At 48.5% G+C, this 13,101-nt stretch overlaps 2 protein-coding genes across 9 annotated transcripts in view; one reads left to right on the forward strand and one right to left on the reverse strand.

The window, feature by feature from the left end:
- LOC132017918 (uncharacterized) overlaps positions 1–13,101 on the reverse strand; it is a 49,895-nt gene that overhangs the window by 31,212 nt on the left and 5,582 nt on the right. Inside the window, exons 3-4 of one of the 8 annotated variants that reach the window (XR_009404426.1) lie at positions 12,224–12,340; positions 3,147–3,701 (exon numbers count right to left, since the gene is read on the reverse strand). The exons of 4 other annotated variants lie outside the window; for them this stretch is intronic. Coding sequence is in view for 1 of the 4 variants with exons in the window: in XM_059400114.1 (XP_059256097.1) it covers positions 307–668 (362 nt within the window). In the remaining 3 variants the exon portion in view is untranslated. Of the gene's footprint in view, positions 1–72; positions 669–3,146; positions 3,705–10,602; positions 11,625–12,223; positions 12,341–13,101 lie in introns of those variants that run through there. 3 more of the 8 variants (XR_009404415.1, XR_009404428.1, XM_059400114.1) reach the window with 3 other exon arrangements.
- LOC132017949 (peptidyl-prolyl cis-trans isomerase NIMA-interacting 4) lies at positions 11,650–12,125 on the forward strand. The gene has a single exon (XM_059400201.1). It carries the CDS (start codon positions 11,698–11,700, stop codon positions 12,091–12,093), a length of 396 nt encoding a protein of 131 aa, XP_059256184.1. The 5' UTR covers positions 11,650–11,697; the 3' UTR covers positions 12,094–12,125.

The raw sequence follows: 13,101 nt of genomic DNA on the forward strand, positions 1-13,101 counted from the left end.
ATCACTCTGGCTGTCGTGGAGAACAGATTGTGGGGCTGGGGGAAGAAGAGGCAGCAACACCGCTTGGGAGGCTTTTGGGGTCGGCCCTGAGCGCGCTGTTGGTGACTGGGGCCAGGGTGGGGAGACCGGTCGGCTGTGGGTCCGAGAGAGACAAGCCAGGGAGAACTCCAACGCCTTTGGCCCGAGCAGCTGGAAAGCCAGAGTCCCCATGGGGAGTCGGGAGTTTGTGCCTGACACCCAAGCAGAGCTGGGGAGTAGGTGGTGGATATGCAAGTCTGGAGTTCTGGGGAGCTCTGCGGGCGTGTTTTAGATGGCATTTAAAGCACTGAATGTGGATGAGGTTACCTGAGTGGGTACAGATGGAGATGAGAAGTGTCCAAGGACAGGCCTGCACCTTCTGTGCTTAGAGGCGGGGGAGGAGGAGACTGGGGGCGGCAGGCTGGACGAAAGTCCAGAGGGGCGGGCCTGGGAGGCCGGCACGGAAAGCATTTCGGGGTCTCCGATGCTCTGGAGAGGCTCGTAAAATGAAGCCCGAGGGCAGCGTGCTGGACTTGGCAATGCGGAGGTCACTGGGGACAAGGGGTTTCCATGAGTGCCTGGAGTGGGCGCAGAGGGAGTGGCAGTGGGAGTGGAGAGCGGGAGCATGCCAGCTCTTTCGGGGACTTGCACTGTAAAGGGAGCAGAGCAATAAAATGATCAGAGGGATGTGGAATTAAAGGAGGGTTTTGGGGGTTTTTTAGGATTTGTTTATTAGAGAGAAAGCACGCTTGCGCATGCATGAGCGCAAGTGGGGGAGGAGACAGGGCGAGAATCTTCAAGCAGACTCCCTGCTGAGCACAGACCCCCCCCCCCCCCCCCCGCGGGGCTTGATCTCAAGACTCATGAGACCACGACCTTAGCTGAAAACATGAGTTGGTCCCCTTTGGTTTTTTTTTTTTTTTTTTTTTAAGATTTTTATTTATTTGACAGAGAGAGATCACAAGTAGGCATAGAGGCAGGCAGAGAGAGAGAGAGGAGGAAGCAGGCTCCCTGCTGAGCAGAGAGCCCGATGTGGGACTCGATCCCAGGACCCTGAGATCACGACCCGAGCCGAAGGCAGCGGCTTAACCCACTGAGCCACCCAGGCGCCCCCACTTTGGTTTTTTAAAAAAGATTTTATTTATTCAACACAGAGAGAGATCACAAGTAGGCAGAAAGGCAGGCAGAGAGAAAGGAGGAAGCAGGCTCCTGGCACCCCAAGAGTTGGTCCCTTAATTGGCTGAGCCACCAAGGTGCCCTTCAAGGGACAGATTCTTCTGTGTCGTTTTCTCTTTTGTTTTAAATGTATTTTTTTTCAAGATTTTATTTATTTACTTAGGAGAGAGAGAAAACAGGGGCGCCTGGGTGGCTCAGTGGGTTTTAAAGCCTCTGCCTTCGGCGAGGGTCATGGTCCCGGGGTCCTGGGATGGAGCCCCGCGTCGGGCTCTCTGCTCAGCAGCGAACCTGCTTCCTCCTTTCTCTCTGCCTGCCTCTCTGCCTACTTGTGATTTCTGTCTGTCAAATAAATAAATAAAACCTTAAAAGAGAGAGAGAGAGAGAAAGAGAACACAAGCGGGGTGAGTAGCAGAACAGAAGCAGACTCCCTGCTGAGCAGAGAGCTGGACAGCTGGGGGGCTGGGGCTCGAACCCGGGACTTCAGGATCAAGACCTGAGCCAAAGAAAACACTTAGCCGATGCAACCACCCAGGCGCCCCTTGTCTTTTGTTTTAGACAGAGTGACGCTACAGCATGATCACACAGTGAGTGAGCCAAGAGGGGGGGTGCTGGTGCCACAGGAGACAGAGGTGGAGGTCATGAGTGAGGCCTTTGTGAGAAAGTGACAAGGGCCAGGACCAGGACCCAGGGAGAGGGTGGCCTCAGGCAGGAGCATCCAGCGTGAAAGGGAGGGAGGGCAAGGATGTGGAAATCGGTGCAGGTGGGAAGGTATGGTATCGGTGGGAACATTCGAGAATCTGATGTTTGCTGAGAGCCTCGTACAGCTGGGTGGGGTCTGATGTTTCCTAAATGCCCTCCATGCCACCTGCTGGGCCGAATGCCGCACCTTCCTTCCGTGACTGACTAGATGACTCAGAACACCGTCATTAGGTGAGTATTACCGTGGCTCACAGATACAGGCAACTGAGGCTGAGACTTGCTCAATCAGGAAGCACAGGGCCGGACTCACACCGAGGGCTACCTGTCGCACGGCATCGCCCCCACACCTGCTCCCCACCTGTACCTGTGCCCCAGCTGAACGGACACGATCCACCCATGTGGAAAGTTAAAAAAAAAAAAAACAAAAAACCAGATACAGAGGCTACGTCGTCGGGGCCACAAGGAGTGGTATCAACACTGAGTCTTCAGGAGGGAGAGAGCACGCGTGTTAGTGACCCTCACTGCGGGGACCCTGAGCCCAGGACAGTTACCTCCCACTGCAGTAGTTCCCTCCACCTGCCTTCAGAGTCTCACCCCTTCTGCTCACCCCTGCTTCTCAGACCCTTCCACTGCAGAAGGAATGCAGACCCCCCAGGGCAGCGGGAGCCGGGCCCAAGATACCTCCTCTCTGAATATTCTTCCTACTTGGATGTTTTATCTTCAAAATCCCTGGCCAGGTTTGTTTTCTTCTCCATGATAGGTCTGAGTAGTGGCCGTACCATTAAGAATGGACGAACTTACGAGGTATAATGAACCCTTTGGGAAGCCGTGCTATGTGTGGCCTGTGGCAGGCTTGACCTACCCCAACACGCCCCTGCCCCGTCACTCTGCCCCACCCACCCCCATCGGTGGAGTCCCGAGGCAGGAAGCCGCAAACAAGCGCTCACTGAAGGCAGAACGGGCCCATGAAGGCTGAGGAAGAGTAGGTGGGCAGAGAAGAGCATTCCAGAATGAGGCACTGAGCTGAGGCAAGGTAAGGAGGAGAGGCAGATGGGGGTGCCCAGCGGGGAGATGTGCAGACAGACTGCAGCACTTGCTTTATGAAACTTGGGGCAAAAAGCTAGCATTTCAGGGCTTCCCACATATGCAGCACTGTTTGGAGTACCTTCCTTCCCCTAGAAATGATGATACACATTTTAAAGATTTTATTTATTTATTTATTTGTCAGAGAGAGGAGAGAGAGAGAGAGAGAGCATACACAAGCAGGCAGAGAGGCAGGCAGAGGCAGAGAGAAGCAGGCTCCCCGCTGAGCAAGGAGCCCAATGTGGGGCTCAATCCTGGGACCCTGAGATCGTGATCTGAGCCAAAGGCAGTGACTTAACCAACTGAGCCACCCAGGTGTCCCAATGATACACATTTTATAAAGAGATTTTATTATTTTTTTTTTCAAAGACTTTGTTTATTTGACAGAGATCACAAGTAGGCAGAGAGGCAGAGAGAAAGGAGCGGGGGAAGCAGGCTCCCTGCTGAGCAGAGAGCCTGATGCGGGACTCGATCCCAGGACCCTGAGATCATGACCTGAGCCGAAGGCAGAGGCTTTAACCCACTGAGCCACCCATAAAGAGATTTTAAAGAGGAGATTCAGGCACAGCCGAGGTCAAGTACTTGCCCAGGGTCATTCAGCTCTAAGTGAGTAAGAATCTGATGGCTGCAGGCACGTCCTGTGGTATGAGGTCAGCCAGAGGGACTGGGACCAGCCAGAGGGCCTGGAGTCTGCCCTTATCCGTGGTGATGACAGTACCAGAAGGCTGCTGAGCAGAAGGGAGATAGGATAAAAATAATCATTTTGGAGAATCTGTCTGCCCAGATGGTGAAGGAACTGCAGGCAGGGAGACCACAGGGGAAGCTATTAAGTATTTAGGATGGGGGCACCTGGGTGGCTTAGTCGGCTAAGCGTCTCACTTTGGTTCAGGTCATGATCTCCAGGTTCTGGGATTGAGCCCTGTGTTGGTGGGAGTCTGCTTGTCCCTCTGCCCCTCCCCCTGCTCATGTGCGCTCACTCTCTCTCTCTCTCTCTTGCAAATGAATAAAATCTTTAAAAAAAATATTCAGGATATGGGTGCTGAGACCCTGGATTCGCAGACAGAATGCAAAAAGGACCGAGAATGACCAGAGCTGTTGCAAAGGCAGGCGGTAAGGCTTGTGTTTGGGAAGGGAGGAGTGGGGGGGAGGCGACAAAGATGACTCAGGATGTGAGCTGGGGTGGGTGAGAGAAGGCTGATGCCAGGAACAGAAAAATGGAAACTGGGAGGGCGGGCAAGCTGTCCCTCACGCATGTGCAGTTTAGAATGACGACATCATATGGAAACATCCAGGAGGCGGCGGCAGCCTAGAGGGCACGTCCAGCAGCACGGTCAGGGAGAGGTGGCATCCAGGGCTCAGGGGATCGCCCGCATGGAACCTACACTCGAGCCCATGAGGATGGGCGAGTTCTCGGTGGGGGGGGAGAGAGACAGGGAGGGGGCGTGAAGACAAGACCAAAGATGGCACGCGGGAAATCCTCTCCAGAAGGTGGAAGAGCAGCCAAGGAGAAGGGAGAATGGCCGAGGGGCAGGACAGCCCCAGCAGAGCCAGCTTCCAGGCCGTTCTGGGAGCTCTGCAAGTGGCCGGTGGCACCTGCCAGAAGATATCAGAGGAGGAGGTGGAGGGGAGGACCGGCCTGCTCGGAGTCCTCACACTTCCTGCATCCCGGTGTCTCTGCGACGTCATTCTCTCCGCCACCCGCAGCCGCCACCCGCCACCCGCAGTGACTACCCGGGCCACACCCGCCAGTGAAGGTCACGCGATCCCTTCTCTGTTGACTTAGGTGTGGCCGTATTTATCTGCCTCAAATTCAGACAAATGCACTAGGAACACAAGGGCTGCAGGAGCTAATTCGCCAAGAAACTCAAGTAAACAAGAAAGGCACAGGTTTCCAGACTGTTCTAGAAGTAGACCGAGGCCACGGAAGTGGTGGCTTAAGGTGGATTTGGGTTCACAAGACCTTTAGGACTTTGGCGATCCTCAATACGGCTGCTGGCCCTCCAGTCCATTCACCTGAGCCCTAAACTAGAAAACAACTTTGGGCCAGTGCTGGCAGGTGCAGATGGTCAGAACCCCAAGCAGAAGCTTCGAGAGCCTCCTGGGAGCAAGAAGGCCCTGCAAGCACATTTCAAACACCACCCCAGGACGGGTGTGGACCTGACACTGTGGGGACTCAGACTCCCTGAAGACGACCCTGTGGCTAAGGATTTTAGAACGAGCAGGGTGGACACGAGGGGGTCCTGGGTCCTTCTCGAGCCCTACTTTGGTCTTTGGGCTCTTGAAGGAAAAGACATTTCCCAGAACCTCCCTTGGGGCAGATGCCTCCTTCACCTCACCCCGAGTTTGCTGTGGCTCCTGGTCCAGCTCGTCCGACCCTAGACAACACGCCGTTTCTCTCTGTGCAGCCTTCCCTAAGAAGACTGAAGGATTTCTCCTCTGCTCTCCATGGCAGTCTGTTTCTGTTTTGTGAGAGCTTCATGGTCCCCTCTGCTGAGTGTTTCATCCCGGGGTGGGGGGTGCTAGCACAGGGGCGGGGGGCTCCACAGCAGGCCCTCCAGGCTGACAGAATCTTGGCGTGTCCTTCATACTTCCTGCTGGGTCCGTTGGTCCCGTCCAGCCTGCGACACTCAGGTAGGCATCAGCTGAGTGAAATCTGGTCCCTACATAAGTCACTTATGGGAGCTGCATGGCCTTGAGGGCAGGAGCCGTCTTCTCCTAGAGCTTTCTCAGCAAGGGATGCGTCGAAGCTGTCAGCTGCAGAAGTGGCTCCTTTACACTTCCTGCTTGAAGCCCATGGGTCCCCTGGGCCAGCCCTCGGTGTGCTCCCCGGAGGCCCCCTCGGGGGGTGTGGAGAAGGAAGGATCATCACAGCCGAAGCGCACAGGACCGCCCTGGCCGCTGCTCCACGGGCTCTCCGGGGGGCGGGGGGTGGCTGCCCTGGACCCTCCCACGGCCACTCCTGCAATGCAGGGGTGTAAGCCGGTACAGCTCGAGGATGCCAGTTGGGCATCCTTAGTCACAATGACAAATGCACGCATCCCATTCAGTCCGTAGCTAGACATGCGTCCGACGGATACAACTGTACGTGTGTAACAACATATGGAAGGTTATTTGTGATCTTTCCATTTGTAATAGCAAAGACTATCAACAGCCTACCAGGAAGGCACTGGTAAAGGAAGTTACCGTACACGACGGACACCACACTGGAAAAGTCCAAGCAAGCTCTGCAAGGCCTGGTCTAGAATAGAACGGGCTCTCAGATGGATGGGGGAAAAGTGAGGTGGGGAAACAAAGATCTGTAGGCGAGTGTATACAATACACTACTATTTGGGTTAAAAAAAAGTGTGCATTCACCTACAATCAGCATAAATATCTCTGAGAGGACACTCCAGAAATCCAAACCATCAGTTGCTTTTGAGAGGAAGGTAACTCAGTGGGTTGGAAATAGGGAATGAAGGGACATTTTTATTAACATGAATTTTGAACTACGTGACTATATTACCTATTTAATCAACCAATAAGAAAGGCAGTCTTCACTTGATCTTAGCCAAAAGGCCGAGAAGCGAGACGTATTTAACAAATATTAACAGTACTAGAGACAATTCTAAGGTAAAAGAGGCTTTGTGCCATCTAGTGCAACGGCCTTGTGGACCCAATGCCACCCTCTTTTGACTACATTCTGCTGGGACGGAGGGGTCCTCTACCTGTCCTTGGGGGTGAGGGCACTGGCAGGGGCAAGGGCCATCTCCTCTTTCACTAGACCTCTGCAGGGCAGCCGGCACTGCACACATTGGGACAAGAGTCAGCTGTCACGGTGACCGGTTTCACAAGAATCCAAGCATGATGAGTCCAAGAGAAATCCAGGCAGTTTGTCTCTTTCCTTGTTGAACAAGTATGGGGCACCTGTTAGCACGAGCAGCACATGGAAGAAACAGCTTCGGTCCCAAGCCTCAAAGAGTTTCCAGTCCACCCTTAAACATATGACGAGATACCTACCATCAAATACGACAGCCAAAAGCTTGGGCGCCTGGGTGGCTCAGTGGGTTAAAGCCTCTGCCTTCGGCTCAGGTCATGATCTCAGGGTCCTGGGATCGAGCCCGGCATCAGGCTCTCTGCTCAGCAGGGAGCCTGCTTCCCCCTCTCTCTCTGTCTGCCTCTCTGCCTACTTGTGATCTCTCTCTGTGTCAAATAAATAAATAAAATCTTAAAAAAAAAAAAAAAAAAAAGACTGGCAAAAGCTAAAAAACTTGGACAGTATAGTCTGTTGGCCAGGCTGGGGGGAAACGTGTAGGAGCAATACCACTGGCACAGCCTCCTGGGGAAAGGAATTTGGTAGTGCTAGTGGGACGACGGAACACTTGCCCTCTGGTCCAGCAATGCTAGTTCTAGGAACTGATCCAAAGATTCACTTCCACAGACATATAGCAACACAGGCCTAAGCTTATTCACTGTACGCATTATTTGTAATAGAGCATTGGAACCGCGTTAAGTTCCCATCCATGGAAGCTAATTAAATAAACCCAGCAATGCAATCCTGTGTAGCTATTAAAAAACAAAAACAAACAAACAAACAAACAAAAAAACAAAAAACGAGAGAGAGAGAGAAAGATTCCCATTAGCTGATACAAAGTGATTTCTAGGATATCTTGTTAAATATGCAGTGTGCTACCCTTGAGTAAGGGAAAAAGGGAAAATAGGGTATAAATCTGAAAGAAGAAACATAGGAAGAGTAAACTAGAGGTGAGTAAGACGGGGCCTGTTGTGGGTCGGTAAGAACGGGCTGGAAGAGGACGGGAGGGAAATCTGTCTAAGTATTTTTGATACAGTCTCAGCTCCTGAATCGTATGAATATTTTACAAATTCAAAAATATCTCAGGAGATTTTTTTAAAATCCTAAAATTGACTACAAATACTAACACCTGAACCTAACTGTGTATCAAATTGATGATATAACCACACAGAAAAAATAATACAAGAATACAAATAAATTCTCAATATAGTTCATGGGCTTCCTAAGGACTACCAAAAAAAAAAATCTTGAACTTTACTTAATAGGTTTGTTGTTGATAATGGAATGGTGTAGGAATTCTAAAACTCTTTTGCTGTTTTTGGATGAAGGATACCAAAAAATGAATAAATATATAGATGTTGGAAGTCAGAGGTTGCACTATGGAAAAAGGGAGATAAAATGCGGAAGGAAGATGAGGAAAAATCCTCAAGTTATCAGATTTGAATTGGAGATAACAATATGGTAGATTTTTTTCTTTTCTTTCTTTCTTTCCTTCTTTTTTTTTTTTTTTTTTTTTGGTGGGGGGTTAAGTAAGCTCTAGTCTCAACACGGGGCTTGAACTCACAGAGGATCACGAGTTGCGCGCGCTACCACCTGAGCCAGCCAGGTGTCCCTAGAATTTTGGGGGTTTTTTTGCCCCTAGAATTTTTTAATGTTTTCATTTTGTTGAAATAAAATTCATCTACAACAAAATTACAGATTTAAGCATATAGTTTTGGTGAATGTCTGCATTGATGTAACCATCGACCCAGTGAAGGTCTAGAACGTTCGCTCTGCCCAAAAGCTTCCTTACTCTCGCCATTTACCCCTTCTCACTCTCTTGTTCCCAGTGACTGGTCGTTTCTATTTCCCGCCTTGTTTTCTTAATCAGTCTTGCTAGGGGTCTATCAATTTTATTAATTTTATTCAAAGAACCCAACTTTTGGTTTTGCTTTCTTTGTTCTTGGTGTGTTTCCATGTCACTGATTTCTGCTCTCATTATTTCATTTCTTGGGGTTTAGCTGTTTGTTTGTTTAGCTTGTCTTATTTTACTCCTTGAGCTCTAACATAATACATAAAATCCATCATGTAAAAGTGTACAAATCTGGGTGGGGAGGCACCTGGCTGGCTCACTCGGTAGAGAATGCAACTCTTTGTCTCGGGGTCCTAAGTTCAAGCCCCATGCTGGGTGTAGAGATTACTTAAAAAAATAAAATAAAGGAAAAGGGTACAAATCAATGGTTTTTGGTATACTCACTACATTGTACAATCATTGCCACTAACTCCAGAACACTTCTGTTACTCCAAAAGGAAGCTCATTAGCAGTCAGTCTCAAACCCCCTGCCAATCACTTGTCTACTTTCCTTCTCTACGGATTTGCCTTTTCTTAACATTTCATACAAGTGGAATCAAACAACATGTAGCCTTTTGCAGAGCCTTCTCTTTCTCTGACTTACCATAAGGTTTTCTTTTTTTTTTTTTAATGATTTTTTAAAAAGATTTTTATTTATTTATTTGACAGAGAGAGAGATCACAAGTAGACAGAGAGGCAGGCAGAGAGAGAGAGGGAAGCAGGCTCTCTGCTGAGCAGAGAGCCCGTTGTGGGACTCGATCCCAGGACCCTGAGATCATGACCTGAGCTGAAGGCAGTGGCTTAACCCACTGAGCCACCCAGGCGCCCCTACCATATAAGGTTTTCAAGGTTCATCCATGTTGTAACATGTAACTACATTCTTTTTTATTTTTTTTAAGATTTTATTTATTTATTTGACAGAGAGAGATCATAAGTAGGCAGAGAGGCAGGCAGGGCGGTGGGGGGAAGCAGGCTCCTGCTGAGCAGAGAGCCCGATGCGGGGCTCGATCCCAAGACCCTGGGATCATGACCCAAGCCGAAGGCAGAGACCTAACCCACTGAGCCACCAGTCGCCCCCACATAAATAGAATCTTTAAAAGATAAAAATAAAAATAAATAAAGTTATTGATTTTCCTCTAAGCACATCTTTAGCTGCAATACACAAATTTTGATATGCTGGCTTTCATTTTTGTTCAGTTTGAAGTATTTTTTTTTTTTAATTTATATATTTGAGAGAGAGAGAGAGTGCAAGCAGGGAGAGGGGCCAAGAGAGGAGAGGAAGAGAGAATCTCAGACAGACTCCCTGCTGCGTGCAGAGCCTGAGACGGGGCTCGATCTCACAACCCTGAGATCAGGACCTAAGCCAAAATCACGAATAGGATACTTAACTGACTGAGCCACCCAAGTACCCCCAGTTTGAAGTATTTTCTAACTTCACTGTTTTCTTCCTTGGCTCATTAGTTATAGAGAAATATATTTTCTGGGGTGCCTGGGTGGCCCAGTAGGTTAAGGCTTCTGCTTTCTGCTTGGGTCATGATCCCAGGGTGCTGGGATGGAGCCCCGCATCGGGCTCTCTGCTCAGCAGGGAGCCTGCTTCCTCCTCTTCCTCTCTCTCTGCCTGCCTCTCAGCCTACTTGTGATCTCTACCTGTCAAATAAATACATTAAATCTTTTTTTTCTTAACAAAGATATATGTTTTCTCTTTTTTTAATATTTTATTTTTAAATAATTTCTCCATGCAGCGTGGGGCTCAAACTCACAACTCCAAGATCAAGAGCTGCATGCTCTACCGACTGAGCCAGCCAGGCGTCCCTACAAATACATTAATTTGTAAACATTTGGGGATTTCCCCAGATATATTATTATTTATTTCTAGCTTCACTCCATTGCGATCAGAGAACATGATCTGTGAGATTTTGATCTTTTGAATTTTATTTATTTATTTGATTTATTTATTTTTCAAGATTTTATTTATTTATTTATTTATTTGAGAGAGAAAGATGGAGAGAGCGCAAGCACACAGAAGCAGGGGAGCGGCAGAGGGGGAGGGAGAAGCAGACTCCCCACTCAGCAGGGAGCCCGATGCAGGGCTCTATCCCAGGACCCTGGGATCATGACCTGAGCCAAAGGCAGTCAGCTTAACCGACTGAGCCACCCAGGTGCCCCCAAATCTCTTCTTGTAAAGGCACCAAATATACTGGATAAGGGTCCAGGCTAATGACCTAATTTTAACTTAGCATCTATGTAAGGACTCTATCTCCAAGTACAGTCTTATTCTGAGGTGCTGGGGGGCGCTGGTGAGGATTTCAATATATCAATATATCAATAGTAGAAAAGTCTATCATGTTGCTACGTTTAAAAAAATTTTTAAAGATTTAATTAATTAATTAATTAATTTGACAGGCAGAGATCACAAGCAGGCAGAGAAGCAGGCAGAGAGAGGAGGAAGCAGGCTCCCTGCTGAGCAGAGAGCAGGACTCAGGGCTCAAACCCAGGACCCTGAGATCATGACCTGAGCTGAAGGCAGAGGCTTTAACCCACTGAGCCACCCAGGCACCCCATAAACTGTATTTTATGATAATATTACTTTCGCTGTAAATACATTTTTCTGTTACGGAAATTAAGAAAAGAAAAAAGCAGTGCTTTTAAATTTACCCAGATATTATCATTTTTGTGGTGCTTCATTCCTTCCTATGGATCCAAGTTGCCATATTTCCTTTCAGCCTGAAGAACACCCTTTAGCGTTTCTCATAGTGCAGGCCTGCCAGCAGCAAATTCTCTCCTCTGTCATTTTTCTTAAAATGGCGTTCCTTCTCCCTCCTACTGCAAGGTATTTTCGTCGGCTAAAGAATTCTAGATTCAAAGTCTTGTCAGCAGGATGCTTGGGTGGCTCAGTCGGTTAAGCTGCTGCCTTTGATTCAGGTCATGATCCCAGGGTCCTGGGATCGAGTCCCACATCAGGCTCCTGGCTTGGCAGGGAGCCTGCTTCTCTCATTCCCTTTGCCTGCTTGTGGGTTCTCTCTCTCTCTGACAAACAAATAAATAAAATCTTTAGAAAAATGAAAAGTCGACTTTGAGGGTTCTGCCGCAAGTTCCGAAGATGCCGCCCAAGGGAAAAAGTGGTCCCGGGAAAGGGGGGAAAGGGGGAGCAGCCTCTGGGAGTGACAGCTCTGACAAGAAGGCTCAGGGTCCCAAAGGTGGTGGCAGTGCAATAAAGGTCAGACACATTCTGTGTGAAAAACATGGGAAAATCATGGAAGCCATGGAAAAGTTAAAGTCTGGAATGAGATTCAATGAAGTGGCCACACAGTATAGTGAAGATAAAGCCAGGCAAGGGGGCGACTTGGGTTGGATGACCAGAGGTTCCATGGTGGGACCATTTCAAGAAGCAGCATTTGCCTTGCCTATAAGTGGGCTAGATAAGCCTGTGTTTACAGACCCTCCAGTTAAGACAAAATTTGGATATCATATTATTATGGTTGAAGGGAGAAAATAAAATTGTACAAAAGAAAAAAAAAAAAAAAAGAAAAATGAAAAGAAAGTCTTGTCAGCACTTTAGAGGTGTGACCCCAACTGTCTTCCGTCCTGGTCTCTTGGACGTCACTGTTCCCTGATCTGTAACCCACCTGCTTTCGAAATGTCTTCTTTACTTCTGGTTTTCAGCAGTCTGACTATCATGTGCCCACTCCAGGTGTGATTTTCTTTGTGCTCATCCTATGTGTGTCTTGCCAAGCTTTTTGAATCTGCAAGTGAATGTTTCTCATCAAATTTCAGATTTTTTTTTTTTTATCATTCTCTCCTCCAAATATTTTTTTTCTATCCCATTCTCTGTCTCCTCTCCTTCTGGACCTCCGGACACGTATGTCAGACTGTTTGATATCATCCCACAGATCACTGGGCACTGTTAATTTCTATTCGATACTTTTGTCTCTGATTTTCAGAGGACATCATTTCTCCGGACCGTCCTTAAACTCATGGGCTTTTTTTCTTCCAAGCCTTCTTCAATCTTCTTTTAAGCCTCTCCAATGGATTTTTCAGTCCATTTGGTTCTTTTTTACAGTTTTAATTATTCTGGTAAGACTCCCCATTAAGACCACCATATATTCCACGGGGGCCTGGGTGGCTCAGTCAGCTAAGCATCTGCCTTCAGCTCAGGTCATGATCCTGGGGTCCCAAGATTGAGCCCTGCATCCATCTCCCTGCTCATCAGGGAGTCTGCTTCTCCCTCTGCCGCCACCCTCCCCGCTTGTGCTTTCTCTCTCTCTCAAATAAATAAATACATAAATAAAATCTTTTTTTAAGCATTTTTTAAAAAAGATTTTATTTATTTATTTGACAGAGAAAGAGAGATCACAGGTAGGCAGAGAGTCAGGCAGAGAGAGAGGAGGAAGCAGGCACCCTGCTGAGCAAAGAGCCCGATGCGGGGCTCGATCTCAGGACTCTGAGATCATGACCTGAGCCGAAGGCAGCGGCTCAATCCACTGAGCCACCCAGGCGCCCCCAT

The sequence above is a fragment of the Mustela nigripes genome, chromosome 1, assembly GCF_022355385.1.
Source record: "Mustela nigripes isolate SB6536 chromosome 1, MUSNIG.SB6536, whole genome shotgun sequence".
Taxonomy (NCBI): domain Eukaryota; kingdom Metazoa; phylum Chordata; class Mammalia; order Carnivora; family Mustelidae; genus Mustela; species Mustela nigripes.

Excerpts from the sequence above, each read along its gene's own strand:
- LOC132017949 (XM_059400201.1), top strand. The coding sequence starts at position 11,698 with ATGCCGCCCAAGGGAAAAAGTGGTCCCGGGAAAGGGGGGAAAGGGGGA.